General features: G+C 26.5%; 1 protein-coding gene across 1 annotated transcript in view; it reads left to right on the forward strand.

Moving 5' to 3' along the window:
- Positions 1–24,178, forward strand: part of LOC112682779 (heparan sulfate 2-O-sulfotransferase pipe) — a 35,490-nt gene extending 11,312 nt beyond the window's left edge. Inside the window, exons 3-9 of the mRNA XM_025553505.1 lie at positions 410–462; positions 3,613–3,804; positions 14,355–14,434; positions 14,575–14,731; positions 14,954–15,078; positions 23,622–23,776; positions 23,855–24,178. Coding sequence (XP_025409290.1) covers positions 410–462; positions 3,613–3,804; positions 14,355–14,434; positions 14,575–14,731; positions 14,954–15,078; positions 23,622–23,776; positions 23,855–24,012 — 920 coding nt within the window. The 3' untranslated portion in view covers positions 24,013–24,178. The remainder of the gene's footprint in view (positions 1–409; positions 463–3,612; positions 3,805–14,354; positions 14,435–14,574; positions 14,732–14,953; positions 15,079–23,621; positions 23,777–23,854) is intronic.
- Positions 24,179–24,182: the final 4 nt, after the last annotated feature.

Raw genomic sequence — 24,182 nt, forward strand, 5'->3', positions numbered from 1 at the left:
TTTGGGACATATAGGCCGGTGATTATTTTTTGTTATTCCCCGTAATAGTAGTGTGAAAAAACAATTTTTTATATACCTTAATAACTTAAATGTAGCACGAATAAATCATAGTATACGTGTGTATGTATAGTAAATATATATATGAATTGAGAAAAATAGTGAAAAAATAATATGCAATTGTTGTGGCAAAAATGAATTATATTATTATAATAGTAATAATATAACATCTGTACATCAATCTCGATTGTATGAATTTCACGGTTTCATAAGAATTAAAATCATAAATACATATGAGTAACGGAATGTTAAAATATTCTGAATTATTCGGTACAGAAATAATATGGAATAAAAGTTAATACGGGATTTATTTTCTGGACAATAATACCAAACAAGTGTATTTTTTTTCCAGGAGATTCCACTGCTATGGAGAATGACATTGATAATTTCATCCAACAAGATCAGGTAAAAAAAATATTTCTCAATAAAATATACAGGTCATATTATTATTAAATAACAATATAACGTATAATATATATGTGTATTAATATTCTCTAATACGTAACACAGTTAATCGGATTTTCTGTGTGAAATAAAAATGTTCAATAAAAGTTAATGAACAAAACGTGCAGTAAAGCATTATATGGAAATTGTCTTAAACACTTCATTATAAATACTTAACAAATAGATTTATAGCTTAAACTTAAACTAATTAAACGTTAGACTGATTCGTAAACTGTTTAATCATTTAAAGAGAAAAAACTGGGTTCATCATTTATTTCGTAGGCGAACAAACTAATTTCCTATCCCCACGAATAAAAGTTTAGTAGACGTTATTAGTTCTCATAACTTTCTAACCGTCACAATGAATAATTATTGTCAATCAGCATCAACGTAACCATAAGAACTAATTAAGTTTTGCATTTTTAGTGGAACCGCGGAGTTAAAGAATTCACTATGTTTTTTTTCAACCGGAAACATTTTAACGGTAATCGATTGCTACCATTGTTTTATATGTTCAACCAGTTAATTATACAATACAATGTAGTATAGATTATTGTTAAAAAACTTAAAATGTTACATTATTTTATTGCGTTTCAAAGAAATAGTAAGTATGGCTAAATCGTGAAATTTAGGATTTTAATTTTTTATTTACTAGAGTATTCTAAGATATTTGAATCATATAAATTATATCAGTAGTGCGTTTATACCCGCAATTACTTTTTCGATTCATTCTCAAATATTTTTGTAGGGGGATTTGAAAATTCTTTGTATCATAATTTATTTACCTATCTACAATTTGATTTATTCTAATAATTTTCAAGTGTTGTTATGTTTATAAAAATGCAAGTAAGGTAATCGTTTACGGATTATTAGTACTATTATGTAAATTATAAATGAAGGTATCTCAGTATTAAAATAGACTTTTGAGTCGTGTTTGATTCAATGTTCTATTTTTGAAATTAACACATTAACTATTTTGTATATTAAGTTTTTTTTTATTTACTGAAGAACATTAGTATTTGAAAAGTCTACACCACACAATTCCAATAAAAAAACGGTTTCACGTGTTCAATTATAAAGCTAGAGTTCTCCATAAAGTGTACACTTAATACACCCACCACAATTAATATTTTATTAGGTTTTATGAGGTATATGTTTACTGAAGATAATATAATTTTGGCTTCAATCAAAAATCCTTGTATGTCATATAATTAAAACAAATGAACAAATGGACAAATGAAACGATGAGTACTTAAATCATGAAATAATTGAAAAATTTGAAAACAAAGTTGAATAGATCCTTCGCCCAAATGGATTTCATTCATAATCAAAATATCACTCAAAAACTATTAACAAAATATTCAGTTATAAAACATTAGTAGGTACAGGTTTAGCACTTGACAAAAGATTGACTTGGTCTTAATTTCTTGTTTTCAATTATGATGTAATGAAGTCAAAACTCGCCTCCACCTATTGTGCCCTGTTTTGAAATCTAAAATTAATTTAGCGAAGAAAACCCTACTATACAGTTAATACACAAATTCGTAATCAAGTTTACAGTCTGGTCATCATACAAATATGAAGTACCACTTTTAAGAATTATAGAATCATAACAAGCCTCCTAAGAAATTACATTTGGGCTTTATATACCGAAGCTTCACCGTAGGTGTAAAAATATATTGTTTTTTACGACTGCGTTCACTTGCCAATTTCGGTAAAATGAACTCATTATATATATATATATATATATATATATAAATATTCATCTAGTCATATAATCCCATTATAAAATATTCTATATAAGATTAAACACAGACCGAAAACCTCTTACGTGTATGACATATTTCACTAAATATTCGTGAAAATATTATTTTCTATATAAAATGTAATATAAGCTCAGATATTATTTATTAGTTGGTCGAAAACAAATCTTAAAAATTAAAATACTATGAGAGAAACTCAAGCTATTTGCATTATTTTAATAAACCATCACTGTTACTTTTATTAAAGCGTAATTTGTAGAATAGTATACGTTTATATATATAAAAAAAAAAAAAACATTTAATTTATAAATAAATAAATATCATATTATAAGAAATGTTATCAGTGCGCGAGTTCTATACTTAAATCTTCAACATGCTTCTTTATGCTTGTATTATCATATATGTCTATTATACTAAAATCGATTAATATATCGTATAAGACAGGAAAAAAAAATTACATAAAAATATTAGTTCCTTATTTTTATATAATCATGTACCTACCTAATAATAGAAGAAAAAAGCTGTTGTGAAATTTAAATTAATCAATACTCCCGTAAAGAGAAAATTTTAAGAAATCTGGATTTTTCTTATACGTAGAAAAAAACAATATTTTTACGGAAACGAATAAGAACAAGGCTAGTTAATGAACGAAACTCGTCTTTGACAAGAACACATTAGTTTTATTGACTGCTGTAAAAAATACACCATGAAAATGATTGATTTTAGTAAAATAACTGAACATTACTTTCATTAAATGTTTTTTATTATCGTTTACATAATGATTAAAAGAAATTTCTATTATAAGTATATAAAAACAATGAGGTACCTATTAGTATAATTAAGTAATTTGATGTTAGTTGAAATTTTAAAATATTTAATGAATTTGAAGTAAGTATGTAGATTTTCGAAATAATAATATATAAGATTTATCTATAATAAACAGTTGCATAAAAATATTTACTATAGGAACTGTACGAGTATGATTTGTTCTTAACTAAAAATATATATATATATATATACATTTTCCTAAGTATATAGGATTACTATATTAAAATTTAAACCATACGTAGTTTTTAGCTAATTATTACGAATTATGATGATTATGTTGTATAATTCAATTTTTAAAATTGTAAAATGTTAGAAAAATTATTTTATTAGTTTACTAAGTAGTAAATACTATTATTATGTTTGTTATGTAATTATAAAAACCTAGGTATAAATTATAATCCATGTTATATCTGTATTATTATTCAAATTTAAATAAAAAAATTGTCTGTCATATATTAGTTCACTTAAAAAAATTATACATTTATTAGAAGAAAAATAACTAATTAATATATTTTTTCAGAAGTTAGAGGCATATTCCTTGAATAATACCGGGCGGACTAAAAAGGAATTAATATTTTTCAATCGAGTTCCCAAAGTGGGAAGCCAGACATTCATGGAGATACTAAGATTGTTATCTTTGAGAAATCAATTTGTATTTTACCAGGATCACGTGCAAAGAGTCGAAACCATTCGTCTGGCTGAAACCGAACAGGTGATATTATTTTGATGTACAAATATAAGCCTCACGACAATTTAAATTTTACATTGCAAGATTTCAAGTGACTTTATTTACATAACCGTAAGGATGCAAGTGACACGAATATTATGAAATTGGTCGGTTTCATATGATCTAACTAGGGCAGAACATTGGTTAAAAAACGTGACTAATTTTGTTTTAATTACTGAGTCTTCTGATAATCCGTACGTACTTGACACTTTTGTGTTCTTGCAAAACAATTATATTTACTACGTGTATTATTCATTGTTTCACTTACAAAATGTTAATAATATACTGCGATTATATTTGTTTCGATACGTGTAATAAATATCATAAATGGAGCAGATGGCTACGTTAGAGCCATTACAAAATCTTATATATATTATCAAAACGAAATGTTTCATTTTTATTATTAGAGTTTCATAATAAGGTATACCTATCAAGTTAATCCTATTGCATTTATAAAATTTACTTTTCAATATTTACAGATACATTCTTAATTTGACTAAAAAAAAATTAATAAATTTAATCGGCGTTTACTAGTTGAGTCACGAAGATCCTTATTTAGTCTAGTTAGGTTCCAGTGTTTTTCAGATAGTACACTAGTTTGGTCCTATGATTTTACAAGTACTAATTTAGTTGGATTCATACAAAAAAAAATTTCCCTTCTTATTTTTACACACTCAAAACTGTCAGTTAAATAAATTAGAACACAAGTATGATTTTTTTTTTAAAGTTTCTTATATGTGGTATATAATTATTAATTGAAAATTAGAAAACTGGTATATGACAAATAAATTAATTCAATTATTAAAAAATTTAAAAATTTACACAATTGGTAAAAATGTATATAATAAAGCCTTTACAAACTCAAATCTATGAAATTTTTAATATTATTAAGTGTGTCAATACTTGTAAGTTACAGGTTTTATGTCGTAATGGTCAGACCAAACTCTTATGTTATTGTTTTTATAATCGGATCCAATAAATTTTTTATCTTTATCATAAATATTATTTGGGACCCAACTCGGATACGTCCAATTTAATTCATATATTCCTTAACCCTACAATGCATGATTTTTTATTTTATTTTTTTCTTAATTTTCTATTTATCTATATATCTTTAAGATAGTATGAAAAATATTTGAAAAATCAAAATTGGATTTTTACTCCCAAATCCACTAATTTGTACTTTGTTACCTCTGAGTAACACTATGCATTTACATTATACGATATTATTTATTATATTTAGGAATTCCATAGTTACGTACATCCTATGAATTCTATTATTCGTTTTTTATAAGCCAAATGTACCTAAAACAAATTTTGCTGGACATGTCAATAACAAAAAGAAAAAATACATAAATTTTAAATAATAAGATATTACAATATTATAAGCAATAATGTCTAAAAAAAATCTCAGGCCAGTTACTGTTATAGATTCTTTGAAATTTTATCATTTTTTATTTTTATTTTCAAACAAATTTAGAAAACTATAACTTAAATTGAACAACTTATCAAATACAAAACAATATATATATATTTATATATATACTATATAAATGTTAAAAATAGTAAAATATAATAAAATAACAAATAATAATAATGTTAAAAAAAGTCAAAAGTAAAAACTTAAAAATTATTGACTGACTTGTCAATATTATTAATAAAAATAAAAAACTAGTAATTATAAAACTAAATAATAATTAAAATTTATGTTGTATGCCATTTAGTGAAACAAGCCAATCCTTAAAGTATACTGTTGAAATTATTTAAATTAGTATAATGTTTAAAGATTGTACTAAAATTTAACATAATATAAAAATAATAATTGTTCCTCAGTATTAGATGAAATTTTACATGCATGATTTAAACATAATTAAAATATTAATTCGTATATTATTGTATTTGTAGTAAGTTATAAAAAAAAAGTGAGTATTGTATACGTCATTAAAAATAATAGTCTATAATGTATTTTAAATGAAGCTCATAGGATTTGTTTTTCCCAAACATTTCACTTTTTAATGTTCTATATTATTTATAAGCACCTAATTAAGCATTTTCCCGACTAACCAAGATTCTCATTGAAATACAATTTAATTATATACACAAAAGAAATGGGGATTCTAGAAATTATATTTAATTACAGCCACAATTATTAAAGTGTTTATTAACAAATTATTTTAGCGTGAAAATAGTCATATGGAGGATCTTAACATTTTACATATACCTATATTGTTATAATATAACATATTACGTAAATACATTGTTTATTTATTATTTTTTTTAATAATGTATCACGATTTAATTGAAACACTGCATGTTCTTATACACTTAACTCTACAAAGAAAAACATACATTTTTAAAAGGAAATTATAATTTTCAAAGCAAAAAGTATTAGATTATAATTATGTATTCCTAATTCAATTAAATTAAGTAAATTAAGTGCGAGTGTATACGTAATATACCTGTAAATACGAATCGTGAATTCGATGGAAACTAGAAATTCATTTGTAGACATATATTAATGAACTAACAGATTTTACTTGATTTTATATTCAACATATTTTTTTTGTATTTGTGTTTGAAATAACAAAAGGGTTTTATAGTTTTTGGAACTTGTAAAGTCTAATATTGTATTAATAACAACACATTTTATACAGCCTGTTGACAAAATATTATTATGACAACAATAGCTGTACTACGTTTCATATTTCATAAAAATCATAACTGATTTGAACGGCTGATTCCATAACGACATAACTATTTGTTGGTTTCTGCATATTGAATGTATAACACTGATTTGTCATCTTCGTCCATCGTACACGCGACACAGTGAGTTCGCGTTCCGCGTAATCAAAATTGTTGATTCTAGGTTAAAATCAAAGTAAATTGACCTATTATCAAATCTAAAGGTTGACGGCTGAAATAATTGCCACTGATTTGTGCGCAGACATAATATCTGAACGAAATAGTACAAAACATGCATACTTAAAAAATATGATATTTGTATCTTACTTAAACATTGTGTGTCACAAAAAGGTGACGGTGGATTATTATTGTTTTTTTTTACTAATGATGTTCTCGTTTTTTGGTTTATTATATTGGTCAATTTACTCTACAGTATTAACCTAGAACACACATCTGGAGTTTCTATGCCAAACTATGTGAAACGCGAATTTTTAAGCCATTATAAATCATAAATACACAATGAACGAATTCGACGAATTGGTGTCCTCTTCGTTCTTCTCAAATACATTACTCTAAATTTGGCACCTACCTATATATTAATGTTGTTATAATAATTTGAAATTCAACATAATCACATTCACCGAATTCAACACTATTTTTGTTATTGCCATATGCGCATAACCAACAACTTTTGGGTAAATGTTTTACAAAATATGGTTAAATAAGTGATTGTTCGTCGAAAAAGGAACAAAGTTTTTTGTATTTTAAAAATATTATACTTACTATATAAATTTTTTAGATGATTACATGTGAAACAAAAGGCAAAATAACTGATTTTTAATTCATACCGGAATTATTACTTTTTCTGTTTCACTAGATGAACATAAAATATATTTTAGTCATTAATCTGAAGAGATATTAAGTATTGAATTACTAGGCTTGAATTATCTAATACCTATTATTATATGTTGGTATATATTATATATCGATATATTTAACTTAATTTCACAAAAAATTGTAATTAAGTTTAGTGTTCACAAAAACAAAACAATTTTGAAATAATAACCATACATTTATAAAACGTTCAAAGTATTTAATATTTATTTTCAAATTTATGACAATATATTTTTAATATTAAAATATTAACTTTTATTTAATACTTTCATTTAATACTTTTATTTATGATTGTATTATTTTTTTATGAGACTAACATTATATCATATTTATTGAAATTCATATGATATAAAATTACGATGTATTCGATTGCTAATCTATAAATAAGTTACTACAAGATAAACTATTACAGTTAACATAAAAAATATTCATATTATATGTATATTTTCATTAAAAATTTAACTTATCTACTAAGAGAAATATTGATATTTTTTGTTTTTATATTTGATTATAATTAAATTTATTTAGTTACTTGGAAATTGGAGCCCATATTATATATTACATAATTTCGATGTATTTTAAATCCTACGAGTAAAAGTGTATTAATTACTAACAGTGATGATTCTCTTTTTTTTTCTAAAAAATCACTTATTGATTTTTCTTAATAGATTCGATGCGAATAAGAGAGCATAAAAGAGCGTGAGAATAAATCAGAGAAAATAGTGACAAATGTTGATATTCTTCAATTCGATGTTTTTGTTTTCGGTATGGATTTTTTTTCAACAATTATTTTGTACTTTATACTTAATATTTTAGTGCAAAATTATTTTTATTAAGTAAGTATACCTCATGTAAATAAAATATCTTAAATATTCTGACAGCTGATAAGATCGTAACGATTTGACTTTTTACTTATTATAGTAAACAAAGTGTTTGCATGCTGTTTTAAAATGAGCATCTGTTGAAATTGTTTTTTTGAATATGAAAGGAAGGAAGTTCGTTGCTTAAATATTGAATTCAAAACATTTTTATAATGCACGTTTGAAAATTGTTCGATCTTAATTTAATAGATGTGTAAAAAATGACAAATGCACTTTACCCAAGTACATGACTAAACCTATATAATCATAGGCTTAACTTGGAAATGTATTAGGGGGATAAAAATATAATTACATATCTAATGAAAAAAGTGTTAGAGACTAAACGCCGCTTTACTAGCTACATATTATTATATAAAATCATTAATTTTCTAACATTATGTTAAATGAGCAAAAATTTAAAATGAAGATTTAAAAAAAAAAAATGTTATAGTAATAGCTATTACCAGCTATTTTGTACTTATTTTAAAACAAGGTATGTTAAATATCAGAGGGCGCACTGCCCCTCCTATTTTATTCTAGGGAAGCAATTGTCCCTCTCCCTTGCCTCCCAGTTTACGCCTATGTATATAATCATGATCTGTATTAAAAACATGTATGTTATAAATTAAAGAAATGTATTCTAACTGGAAAATCTATTTTAATCTTGGATCAGATTAATAAATCATATTATTTAAAACGTGTACATATATTGAATTCGATACAATTATTTTGTTCAAATACTTTTATGTCTCTCAAAAAACTATAGTTTTATAGCACATTTTGTCTATATTTACCAGTCGAGATAATATGATTTAACTTAAATTAAATCGTTTAAATCGTATTTATTACCCTGTTTTCCAGTCTATTAAGTTTAATAGAAAAATTATTAAATTTTTTATTTTTTTTTATTTTTTTTAAATTTATAAATTTATAAAACTTATCATACTATAATATTGCACTTGTGTATATTATAGATATGTGTTTAGAGACGATTTTTACCTATTAGGTAATTTTCATTTTTAAATAATTCACTGTTAAATATTATTATGTAGGTTTGTAAACATGAAAAACTACGTATAAAAGACATTGAAAGCATTTAAATGTATTTAATATTTTACGTATTATACCGCACAAGAAAATATACATTTTTTTAATAACTACATACCTACCAACTTTTTAATAACACACTGAACATGTTTTAAAGAAACATGATATAACTCTTCTATGCAATATTATCAATATTATTAGCTTAATATACGAGTACATATACGTAATGTAATCCAATAAAATTGCATTATGTTTACTGCCCACGCGAGTTTATTTATAAAATAGTTATAATTAACGTGTCAATGACAATTAAAATTATTTCAAAGATTTAATTTCATTTGGTATCAAACAAATTGCCTTTTGACCATTAACTACTCTAATGATTTTGTGTTTATGACAATTAAATTAATTATTTTTTACTAATTCGTTCATGTTACGGGTTAGCATACACACACACACACACAGTCACTCACACATAAACACAAATACTTGGTACTTATAGCGTTTAGTATTTACGTAAAATTTTTAATTAATATGTAAACTACTCTTTGTTCTTTGGTAAAAAAAATACTATATATGTACAATAAATAGTTTATTATCTATGTTTATGATTTAATGAGAAATCTAGTATTTATAAATCAGTCATTCTTGAATAGGAGTGTATTTTTTATAAATATCTTTAACAGATCATTGTCTATTGTTTTTGGTCGTTCGTTTTCGATTCGGTCTTTGACCGATGTCGTACATGACAACTAGTGATGCACAACGATATCGTATTTTGATATCCATATCCAGTCTTGTAAAAAATACTTTTGAAAAAGTATTAAAATACTAATAATAGTATTCGAATAAAATAGTATTAAAAATACTTATAAAATACTATTATAAAAATGTATTTCACGAATACTCACTAAGTATTTGAATACAAATACAAGTATTTTTTTTTAATTTTATATTATATAATATTATAGTTAACCACCCCCCCCCAATAGAAAAAAATTGTGTCTATACCACTGATTATATATCAGTTTAGGTACCTATATTATGATACTAATTACTATAGATTTAACAATTTGAAAAATACAAAACATGTCTGACTATTTAGAGGTCATGTTCACATATTTCATTCACATATTATATATATCTACTAGTATTAATACAATTAAATGACAAAAAAATAAATAAAAAATGGTATTAACTATTAATATAGAACTATATGAAAAAATTTCCTTAAAAATTACAATAATAAACCCACATAAAATTGGATGTAGCATTTTTTAAATTTTTAACATTGTTATATACTACTTTTTCTGTTATAAATTTTTTTTGTGTTTATAAATTGAATCTCATTAATATAATGCTTTCTTTTTATATAATTATATTATAATATAACCTAGATAATGAGATAAAAATTTATCTTTGATACTCTATATTCATGAAATTAATAAACATGAAATTACATTTTTAGAGTTAAAACTTAAAGATTAAGCCGATAATATTATTTTACATTTATACAGGTATAGTTAAAAATAAATTACTTTTTAGAAAATAAATATTACCAATTGTAATTACAATATAAATAATAACCATTGCATATTTTAATAAATTATTTACATTATTATTTATTGATATTTGTCACAACCTATAACAATTAATACTTATTAATATAAAATTAAGCAAAATAATATTTAAAAAAAAATATATGATAGCGTTAAAACGGTTTGAAATTTAACAGTTTTAAAATTAGTAATATTATAGTAATATCTTATTATTTTATTACTTATTAGATTCATCAATAATAACCGAATATTATTCTTAGAAGTAGGAACAATTATTAGGATACAGAATTATTATGATTATACAATTATTAAAACGAACTTTGTGATATTTAAATACAAGTATTTACAAATTGTTAAAAATACTTTTAAAAAGTATTCAAAATACTTAAAAAATACTTTAAAAAAATTGTATTTAGAATACCAAAAGATACTTCAAAAAGTATTTTAATACATGTATTCAAATACTTGTATTCGAATACTTTACAAGACTGTCCATATCAGGCATGGCACTAGAATTTTTATCCAGGGGTGGCAGAGTGAAACAAATATTTTTTTTGCGTAGGCTAACATTTTTTCAACAAATTCTGAGGTTATTTAAATAAAATATAAATATTTTCGTATTATATAACATAATATAGCTTTTATTAATTTTGTGACATCTACCACGATTAGACGAAAACGAATAAATGGTAATAAATTATAAGTAAATAAGTATAATAAATATATAAAATTCAGAGTCTATCTAAAAACTTAAAACACAAATCTTTGAAAATACGAATTATTCCGTTTATAATGTAAAAAATAAATATTTTACAAATTCTTAAAAAGTAATTTCATAAATTCTTTGATGTGGCTCTTTTAAAAATAATGATTTTATTATATCATACATATTTTTTCAGTGGGAGGCTGCCAGGGGGGGCTAAACTGTTTTTTGAGGGGAACCCCCTCTTAGACGCCGTGCCCGATCGATATCAGTATTGATATAAAAAAATCAAAATTAAATTGTTACAATTTATATTTTTTATAATATGAAAATTTTTTTTGTTTAATGTAACAATTCTAACAAAAAATATCCACCAATAAAGTTAGTACTTACTACATTGTATCGTTTTAAGTTTTATAAATTATATCCAGAGGCGGATTTAAAACTTTTTTACAGTTAAAGGCTCTAGTTTTCTCATCAATTTTTTTGAGAGTATACTATTTACCATCAAATACCAAAATATGAATATTTAATCTTCTTCTTCCTCAGCTTTTACTGTCCTTGAAGGACTTTCGCTGCCTCTACTATTTTTTTCCACCTATCTCTGTCAAATGAATATTTAATAGAATACAAATATTTTTTTATGGTCTACAAAATGCGTATAAGTATATGAAAAAAAATCGAAATTAAACTTTTATATATTACAAGTTATATATGTATAAAAGTGTTCTTTTAAATATACCTTTTGGTATACAAACAATAGGAAGGGATGTGGCCATTCTATTTCTCAACCTTGTTGACATTTTCAGTCCCAGTCCGCCCCTGATTCACATCTAGCCTATAGCCTAAAAGCTCAAAAAAATAGTCATCCCAATTATTAAACGTAATAGTACCTTAATGCATTTTAATTATTTATAGCCTACTTTGGAAAAATCTTAATGCATAATTACCAAATTTTAATGAAAAAATACAATTATTATTAAATAATTATATATAAAATAAGGAATTTACAGTAGTTATTTTTTTTTTGACAAATGATATATTTTAATAAAGCACTATAACATTTTTCGTCCCCTAAATTATGGCATTCTAAACAACTTCTTACTCTGTCTCTTCGCCTCTGATTATATTGATTTATAGTTTTTTCGATATCATGATACGATATCGATATAAATGAACCGATATTGATAATTGAAAATATATTGTTTTGCAATATTTATGACAACCCATTAAAATGATCCGTGGAATTATAATTCGTATAGACTTTTCATCAGTTTACTATAGTTTTGACGGATTTATAATTCTATATAATCAAAATTAAAATCGTATTCTCATCAATTTATTTGTTCAATTTGAATTTCCGTTGTCTATTGCAAGAAATCAATTAGTAAATATAAGTCTACGATTATAAACTTAAATTTTAATTTTAATTATAATATTTATATATATTTATATTTTAAATTATAGTATATTTTAAACAAAATTCATGTTCCGAAAGTGTTCTATACAAGTTCAATAACGATAATTATTTTAGTTAGCTGGTTGCTATTTTTAAAATAATATACATTAAATATTCATTGCAAAAATAATTAAATTATATTAAACCATATTATATATATACTACAGTTGAGTGAGTTAATATTATTTATTGAAATCAATCGTATCGAAATAGACTAATTACATTTATAATTCCAATCCACAGAAAAAACAAGTTCAAATTAACTGAATTACTTATATAAAAAAGTGATTGATTATTATAATATATAAAATATTATGATTTTTCGTGAAATACTGTTAAACCTTATTTTTTATGTATGCGTTCGTTCTTAATGTAGATTTACTTGCATATACGAATAAAAAGATTCATCCTGCGTAATATAATCCATTGTTGGTACATAATTCAGTGTTTAAAAAGTAAGGCAATAGGAACATACATAATTTGGTGAGTGGGGTCGCTCTAATACGTTGTAAGAAGAAAGTCGAACGATTTCCTTGACGCTTAAATGAAAATAATACATTTCATTTTTAAACGAGCTACAGGTCGTTTGTTTTCCCCCGCAGAATATATTTTAACAATTATTTTTAGCAGACTATTCTTAAACATCATTTACCTTGTACACGTCTTATAAATAATACTCATGTACACATAAATGAAATAGTAGTTTGCGTGCATGTCGTATATGATGCGTTATGTACCTAGAAAGTTTCATAATCCTACACATGTTCGTCGTGAGGATTAAAAATCGCATAACATTTATGATTATCGATAATGTATGCAACTGTTTCAGACAAGTTTGACTGTTACTTTTTTTTACTAAATGCCAAGTTTCGTCAGTTAAGCGCATACACTTTACAATCGACTCTAACCGTCGGTGTCGTCGATCGTACGAGAAATATATCAAATAAATCATTATATCTTTTTTTTAATCTAGGACTTTCAAACTTTCTAGGCATGTCGCACACTTCACCGGTATACACAGCGATATAAGTATATTTTATATGCACACATATACATACACACATATATGTATATAAATATGCCTTCTGTTTATATTTATAAACGGGCTTCTGAAATTTTATAATAGTATTTTGTATTATAACTATTTAACATTAGTTGAAAATAAGAACAAATTACGACTAATTGCAGTCGTTGTACACACGAAAATTAACCTTTATTAATAGCAAAATATTACTATTTACTTACTGAAAAAATATTACTGTATTATTGTGTTTTTTCTGTACTCGTAAAAAATGCACCCAACTAAGTATTTTAAAATTATTTGTTTTCAGCTGCGTGTGGCATCCATGGTATCAAAATATGACACGCCGTCGGTGTTTATAAAGCACATATCTTTCGTCAACTTTACCAAGTAATGATGATTTTCTTCCTCCGTCCTATAATATTCGTTAAAATAATACATACCCTAACCTAACAAGTTACACCACTTATGCTGTGATTTTGAAAGTCGATGCCTGCGACGAGAGATTTTAACGCTCGTTCTTTTTGCAGGTTTTATTTGCCAGAACCCATTTACATAAATCTGGTCAGAGATCCCGTAGAACGGGTGATATCTTGGTACTACTACATCAGAGCACCGTGGTACTACGTGGAAAGGAAACACGCGTTTCCCGACACACCGTTGCCGGATCCGAAATGGTTGAAAAAAGTAAATATATTGTACAAATATAAAAAACGTATTGAACGAAAAATACCCGTTATTTTACGGCGCATGCACATTATACCATAAACGCGTTTAACCGATCGGATGCAAACGTCAAAACAATGACGAATGCACAGCGGGCATCGTTTTTTCTCTCTTATTCGCAGCAGTCACTTATGATCATTGTTTTATTTTTATATTTGAATTATTATTTCGATTTATTCATAGGACTTTGAGACTTGCGTCCTGCGCGGTGACCGAGAGTGTACGTACACGCAAGGAGAGAAACATGAAGGGATCAGTGACCATCGGCGGCAGACGATGTTTTTCTGCGGACACGACGAGGAATGCACGTAAGCGTATAGATTAGAAATTATGTTGTACATGATAATTATACATGGTAAGGATAGCAATCCTATTATATTATCCCTGGATGGCACGTAGTGGCCATAGATTTCAATGGCACGCGAATTATAAAAGTACTTTATTCTAGGATTACTGCCGCAACGTTTTTATTATTATTATTTCTTATATATTATTAAAGAATCTCATTTACTTAATATGTGAAACATTGTACGTGAAATATTTTTTAAAATTATAAACAAGAAATTTTAGCACGTATAACTTGAAAAACGTTTACTCCCCTGATATACGAGTATACTGTTCTTGGTATTGCAGCCGATCATTGGTTTAAATGCATCATAAGTACTCAATATTATACACATAGTTTGTGATGTAGACTTTTATAATTTACTAGCTAAGTCTGCCGTGATTGCTATCGATCTATTTTTTTTTATGCACCATCGGCAGTAAATATTTATTTATTTTTTATTCGCCAACGAATCGGTATAATTATTACGATACGAATTTCCAAAAGTGTATTTATTTACCAAGGGTCAAAAACGAAATATGCATTTAAATGCTATGTGGTAAGTATTTGTTACTGTGTTACAAGTCGATGAGATTATATATAAATAAAGATTACATTTCACCACACGGTTCTTATTTTATAACGCAAGAAACGTCAAATGACATCGTACACGAGCTTGCACGCGTTTGTAGTAATCCAACCAAACCTGATACGCGGACCGGTATAATATTAACGATTGACCTTTTTATTCATTTATTTTTCGTTCACCGTTGAAAACACGTTTTCGAAAACTGCAACATAATTCACCAACACTGTTGTGTGGAGATAAAACCATTCGCCAAAGGTTACCGTCGTCGATAAGTATTAGAATACATAAAGGTCTTATAGTACAATATACAATATATAATACAATATTTATAATAATAAATCAATAGTCTTGCTAGGATAAACATATACATACTTATTCTATCCATGCAACGTGCACGGTCGTACTGGTCTTAACACACTTATTTCCGAACATATAATGTTAAATATGTCATCTGCGATCGTTCGTTAACCATTATAAATAATACATAGTAATTAGAACGCATATTGTTTGCGATTAACATAAATGCATTTGCCGTGGCAACTATGTTTAACGCGTTTAACTGTCCTGTTAAGAATGTGATGTTTTCTCCTTTGGTCACGTGTATTCATAAGCAATAATGCTTAAATCCTGCATCACCTACACAAATCGACCGAGTGTTTTTCATTCGTTGCGGTCCAGCCAGTCATCAATCATTTCATCTTGGTTCATGAACACTAATTAGTTAGATAGGTGTTTATCTTGCATGTCTGCACATTATATCTTGCTAAGTTATTTGCCCCCTTGTTACCATATCGACAATAAATAAATTGCGGGCTCGTACCTAACCGTTGATATCAAAATCATCTTTTTTTTAACACCGATGATCCCCGAGCTACATAGAACCACACCGGTTTCCTTATCATAACGTATAATATAACGTCTAATATTATTAGAGACCCGTTTTTCTCAACAAACACGACGATTGTACACCATGATCAAAACAAATTTTTTTTTGGAAAAACAATAAAAATAGAAATGAAAACAAAAATATTCCATATCTTTCCGTTGTTAACTATATATATATAACGTTATTATTATAAAAATAAATAAATGAATGTTCCGTGTCGTTATTGTATATAACTCTCACCTTTGTAAAATAATTCAAGTATCATCAAGTGTTTATAATAACTGGTAATTTTTTTAGAAATCGAGAACACACTCTGTAACTATTGAAAACTATAGATACATAATGGACACCGGTCAGATCTCGGATGTAGGTTACTGATGGCTAATAAAAGTAATAAGGCTTAATGGTTACCAGCAGGGTGCGAGAATTAACGAAAATTAATATCGTTTAATCAAGTCGGTTTAGCCCAATTTAGGCTATGAATGATACGTACAAACTATAAACATCTACCGTAACACTAAAATATAATCTGACCGGTACAACTGTTTTGTAATTTTTTTCTTTTTTTCTGGTAAATGAACCCAGCACAAAAATATCGTGACGGATAAACAGAGATACCCTACTACGCACGTATCGATACAATGATAAGGTTCCACGACTTACCCGTGTTTCACCTCAACACTATAACCTGTTGTCGACGCGCATAATAATAATAAAATAATTATAATTATAATAATAATACTAATACTATTAATAATAATATAACAATCAAGGCTGGGCATTAACGAGTTAAAAATTAAAATTAAGTTAAAACGTTAAGTTAATTAACTCGTTACTTTTTTTACAAATTAACTTTTAACTTAATAAGTTATTTTTTTTTTTAAGATTAACGTGTTAACTTTAAGTTAATTTTATTTAAAAGTACCTAAATTAAGTTTATTTTAGTGCAAAGAATAATGAAAATTATTAAATGAGGTTTTTAGAATTTTTATAATTTACTATTTTAATATGAATTTTTTGTAGACGAAAATAATATGAAAGATAACTTTAATAGTCATTATATGGGCTATATTTTTATAATATTGTTATTGTATAAACGCTATAAGCCCATGGAAATCTTAAGATTATTCTGTGAAAATAGTAAATACCACGAGAGCGAGTGTCGATAGAGGATTAATCATAAAATAACTGTGGTAAAATTTCCAATTTAATTTCATTATTAAAATTGTAAGTTGATTTGAGTATGAGTTCAGGACTAAGATTTATTTTAGAAAAAGAGGTTTTTTGATAGCTAGTTAATACTTTTATGTATCATTTTAAATTTCCCCAGTAATTTTCTTGAGTGTACAAAAACTAATATTATGTATGCAATTTTTTATTTTTGCAAATTAGGAAGTTTTAACATTAAACTAAGTTAAGTTACTTTTTTTTCAAATTTAGTTTTTAACTTAACGAGTTAACGAAAAAAATATAATTAACTTTTAATTTAACTTAACTTAATTATTTTAAAATAACTTAACGAGTAAAAAAAATCATTAACTTGCCCAGCCTTGATAACAATAATACAATTACTCTACGCTACGGTCAGTACGGAAATTAGATGTACCTAAAATAATTAAGTAGGTACATGATTGATTAACCGGCTTTGTAGTTTAAATGCCATTATTTCACGCAGAAAAATTTAATTCGAAAAAGTCAGTGGCATTTAAGTACTTGTACAATTATGGTGTTTTCGTGCTGCACTTATGGCCATTGACCAGTATCCATTATACTCATCATACCAATCTATATATTATATAAATGGTAAAATTCTAAAATAGAGTTTATAAACTGGGCGGTACCCCCTTACCTAAAAATTACCTTCCTCTTTTCATCCAAAAATAATTGCATTAATTTCACTCACATTTTCGGAAGCATTGTCTTAAAACTATTTACTATTGATATTAATATGAATAATATATAAATTGTGACAATTACATTGTATTATTACTTTATGTTTCATATAACATTTTTTTACGTCACATAATTTAAAAAATACCTATTTATATTATATTAAATGATTACGATATTAATATAAGCAAATAAAATAATTTTTTGAGGAGAAGCCTTCTCTTGGGCGCTCATAAAATGTTGAACGAGAACCCGTGGATCATAAGAATGCGATTAATATTGAACGAGAAAAATAAGGAGTAACCGAATTAGTTCCCGTTTGAAAAAGGTATTTTATTAGGTATAGCCGATTTGGTTCCCGTTTAAAAAAGGTATTTTATTAGGTATAGCCGAATTGGTTCTCGTTTGTGTACAGGTAAAATAGTGACAATTTTAATTTTTAACGCAATTTACCAACAGTATTAAAATTAAAATCCAACGGACCAGTACATAGAGAGCAAAAAAAAATGTTAAAAGCTATATGTATGACATATATACACAATTATTATATCGATAAGATAGAGTATAGAAATATAAAAGACTATAGAATACTAGAGATTATCAATTGCTAGCAAACAGGAAATAAATAGCAAATACTTGGAAAATTGTATGACTGAGTACATTAATAAGAAGATTACGAGAATTAAATATTTAAAAAAAGTTAGCTTCAAATTTTCAAATCAGTGGTTTTAAATTGTATTTATGATATTTTATTATTTGTATTTCGTATACCTAAGTAATGATTAATTGACTTCCAAATCAACGATTTAAAATTGTATACATTTTATCATTTTTTTTTTTTAACACACATTAACGCATATTGTTAACCAAACTTACTTTAAAGTTGACTGGCTTAAACCTGTAAAATTGAGATAGAAAATTTGCATAATTAAACGGGAACCAATTCGGCTATACCTAATAAAATACCTTTTTCACACGGGAACCAATTAAGCACGTGGGTTTAAAGCTCAGAAACTAATTCGGTACCAGCCAAAAAATAAACTAACTAATCATAATTAAACGAAAAGAATTGTGCCATTTTTATTATAATCAATAACAAAACACATTCTTAAATTTGCCGGTGTAGGTCAGTGCCTATAGTATCTGCATATAAATACACCACTACAGGTAAATATTACTAAGCCAACCACTTAAAATTCAATATAAAACGTGCAATTAACAATGTAATTCATTAAGAGTTAAGTGAAAATTATTATTACAAATGGACAACTACGGTTAAAGCAACCAAGACCATTAACCGTGATCGATTATTCTGTCCAATGAATGACGTATTTACGGGGGGCTAGAGGGGACGATTGCCCTTGGCGGCATTTTTTTAGGGACAGCATCAGATGTTTACACATTCCATTTCATGTTGGTGAACAATAATATAAATTGGTTATTTTTTTTTTTATCTAAAATAATATTCTAAGATTAGAAATATTCATGGGAGGGGCGAACAAAAATTGTCGACGAAAAACCTCTCTTTCAAAACGTAAATAAGTTACTTGTGGTCGAGAATGACCGATGAACGACTAAACAGTATGGCTATATTAAATATTGAATCAGACATCACAAAAGTTCACAGTATGATGACATAATCAATGAGTATAGTTCCTTTAAAACTCGTAAAAAAAATATGTAAATTGTAAGTATTGTTTTGTAATAATAATAAATAATAAATAAACCTATTTTATATTTGTGACTAATTTATAAAGATAACATAATGTTTAAAGTTTAAACTGTGATTTCGTTTTCGAACAACTAAAAATTGTTTAATGGAAATTTTTGATTAAATAATCAATGGGAACTGATTCTACCAGAGAATAAAAAAGTGAATACATTAAAAACAAAAATGTAACTAATAAGTTAGAAAGCGCTTGAAAAGATAACGATAACGCAAAGGCTGTTATACGGCCTACGGATGGTTACTGGAAGGTAAGCTCCGACGCGATTAGTAGGTGGAAAAAGTTAAATAATTTTTGTTGGAGGGCGGGGGGCGGAAAAACGTTAGCACCCGGGAGCTAAATTTCTGAATACGTCTCTGATTCTGTCAGAATATTTTTCCGAGGCTAGAACTTTTGTATACTTAATTAAGTACTCTTATTTGATAGTATTATGGCTTTTATTTTTTTTTTTTTACTTATAAGGCAATTGGATTAAACAATAAATACATATTAATCTGTTGGTAACATATCAACGATAAAAATTATAATCTACCTGTATAGTTTGTATAGCTGTATTTGAGAACCTAATAAACTATATATAATATAATAATATATATATATATAATAAACTATTATAAATCGTTCATAGAGAGACTTTGAGTCAAAATTGACCCAAGCCCCCCAAAGATCAAATAATCAAGGGCCACACTGCGCTACTCGGTAACTCTTTTAATCAAAAATCATATTCACGAGTGAAGTGTAAAATGTTTCATTATTTATGATAAGCCATCTTAGAACACAGAGTGTAACAACTAAAAGAACTACCAGAATGTTTTTGTGATCAGTATGTAGAATTAATTTCCTAATATAAAATGTATATATTTACAGTAAAATTTCGATAAGACGGAATATTTCTTTGGTCTCGTTTCTAATACATAATAAATTCATCTCACCAAGACGGAAATATCACTAAGCCGGACATGTTTCCGTATAATAATTAGCTAAAAACTCTCACTAAAACGGAAATATAACATAAAAACCAGACTTGGAATGACCGACAATTTTACTATCGTATTGCGGTATCCTGATTGAAATTAAAAACATCTTTATTGCTATTAATGTTGACTCAGAAAAATTTCTTCACTTTAATGATCAACTTTGAGACACAGCGAACTAATTTGCTACATCCATGGTTGAGGATCAAGGTAAAAATGTCAGAGACTAACAATGACAAAAACTATGAAGAACCAGAAAATCTGATAAAAGATTACAAAATTGCCATTTGTTAGCCAAAGAACTACAAAAATTCTCCCTAACAGTGTCCAATACTATATTTTGAATTTTATTTCAAAAGTTTAAGTGTATATAACGTGACATCTTTCGAAGTAAAACACAAAAATCAATCACTGACGTTTTTCAAAAAATAAAAATTTTATCATATACCTATACTGGTTTAAAATTTAAAATTTTTAAATTAATTTTTTTTTTTGTTTTGAACCCTGTCAAGACGAAAAAATGTTACGTTTCTGAGCGATTCTGTCTTATCCAGGTTTTACTAATACACTATCCAGGTTTTACTAACACATGTATAATCATTATAAAGGGGCTACTAGCATAATTCTGCCCAGGACCATAAAATATCTCTAAACGAGCCTACAGAGCTACAGGGGTAACTACACGAAAATAAGAATGACGCGCACATGTAGTTAGAGCTAGTCAACAATTGGCAGAGAATGGATCAACCGGAATACCTTGTTAATAGAAGTAAACGACGCGCGGCAGGGGGTTCTGATCGATACAAATGATAATTGGATAAATGGTTATAACTCTCATATCTTATTCGGACCAAGCCCGGGTTAAGGGGGGGGAGGGGGCCCACAACGGATATCAAACAATAGTAGGCCCCCGGCAGATAGCAAGTTTTTTTGTTTTTTATTTCTTTTTTTGCACGTATAAAAAAAAAAGTATAGAACGAGCAGTTCTCAAGCAAATTTAAATAGTTAATTGTTTTGTGTTCAGAGAGTAATGTTTTGGAGGTAATTAATACCAATTATATAATTAAAGGGTTTGCTTCCCAAAAAAAAAAGAAAAAATTATTTATACAGTAATCCCTCGTTATCCGCGAAGGTTAGGTTAATCTGCGCGGATAACGAGACCATAAATCAATGTAAAAAGGGAAATTAGGTTTAATTTAAAAATGTATTATTAATCAATTAATAATTTTTTAATCTATACAACTGATTTATTTATTATCTATCGCATTGTTTCTTCATTTTTACGTATTTCTCGAACACTAGACTCATTAATTTTGTATGTTCTAGTAAGTGACGCTACAGTATCACCACTTTTCAATTTGTCCAAAATTTTAATTTTTTGAACGAGTAATAAAACTTTCTTCTCCTTTTTATTGACATTTTACATTGAGAAGCCATTTAAAAATATTTTAATTACTAAATTTATTAAACACTACTGTACACGTGTCACGCACAAATATCACCTTACAACTGAGTAATTGACGATTATTAATCGTGCATGTGTAGCTAACCTTTTGTGGTTTATTTGCAATAAGTATAAGTATGTATAATGTTTATGTGTTATACATATAGCGATATAACAACAATTATCTACAATTATTGTCAAAAATAAATTTTTAGTGTTCGTATAATAACGGTAATACGTTATCGCAATCGCATTAATATGTTATCGTGGACCCAACCACGGATAATCGAAACCGCAGATAACGAGGAATTACTGTACAAATAAGTTTTATTTTTGTATTAAAAAAACAAGAAATAAATTTATAAATTAGAATATAATTTTTTTTTGTCTGAAATATATTTGTATGGGTCATCAATATTTTGATTATGGTTATTGGCCCCGGGCCGCAAATTACCATAATCCGGGCTTGATTTAGACTATAGTACACCAGACTTATAGATAATAATAATAAAAAATCTGTCCATACATGTCGTACGGTTCTAACGGTATTAATATTCTGGAGATTTTACAGGCCAATATTTTTAATTTTATTAACTATATTCTTGAGAAAGTTATTCAAATGTTATAATAGTTAACCAAATATGTGAAAATTAAATATTTTAAAAATATCTTGGAATTTAAAAGTTTGAATCCAAAAGATGTGGCTTCCTAACAGTTCATTATGAGCCAAATGATCAGTATAATTGGTCAGTTAGCAAGAAGTTATTTAATAAACTGATGAATAACTATTTTCGTTAGTGTGCAAATGTTGATAACACGATTTGAATCCAAACCATAGAAGCAATAAAATATTACTATTTATTTTTATATCTAACGAAATGTAACTTTTTACCTACGATGCTTACCGATCGTGAAAAAAAAATCAGAAAAATCTCTTACACAGCTTAATCCTAAGTAATAAGAAGAAACTAGTTTTCAACAAAAATTGATTGATATTATTTTTTAAATAAATCTAGTCCGTTCAATTCGCAAGGAGCGTTAGAGAGAGCAAAACGTTCGGTGGAACAACAATATGCGGTGGTTGGTGTATTAGAAGATTTCAACGTCACTTTAACTGTGTTCGAACATTACATACCAAGGTTTTTTAGAGGAGCGTCTAATGTGTACTATGGTAAATATTTTTTTATACTCTTAATTTTATTAAGAGTATTAGTAATAGACAAATATTCAAGTAAAAATATGTTAACAGGCGAAATGGGACTGCATAAGGTCAACCAAAATGCATTCAAACCAACTGTCAGTGAAGCTGTAAAAGACATAGTGAGACAAAATTTTACAAGAGAAATCGAATTCTATCAGTTTTGCAGACAACGACTATACAGACAAAGATTAGCATTAAACCTATAACACAATAAAAGAAAATTAAAATAATTTAAAATAATAAAACTCTAGAATTTGATAAAAAAGTTCCTTATACACTTCATTTTTTCCCAGCAACTACTTTTTTTTTATCATATAACTAGATAAATACAGTATATAGATTAAATCTATGGCATAACAAGTAATATATAAGATTA

Source organism: Sipha flava, unplaced genomic scaffold (assembly GCF_003268045.1).
Source record: "Sipha flava isolate LNK unplaced genomic scaffold, YSA_version1 210_pilon_pilon, whole genome shotgun sequence".
NCBI lineage: Eukaryota > Metazoa > Arthropoda > Insecta > Hemiptera > Aphididae > Sipha > Sipha flava.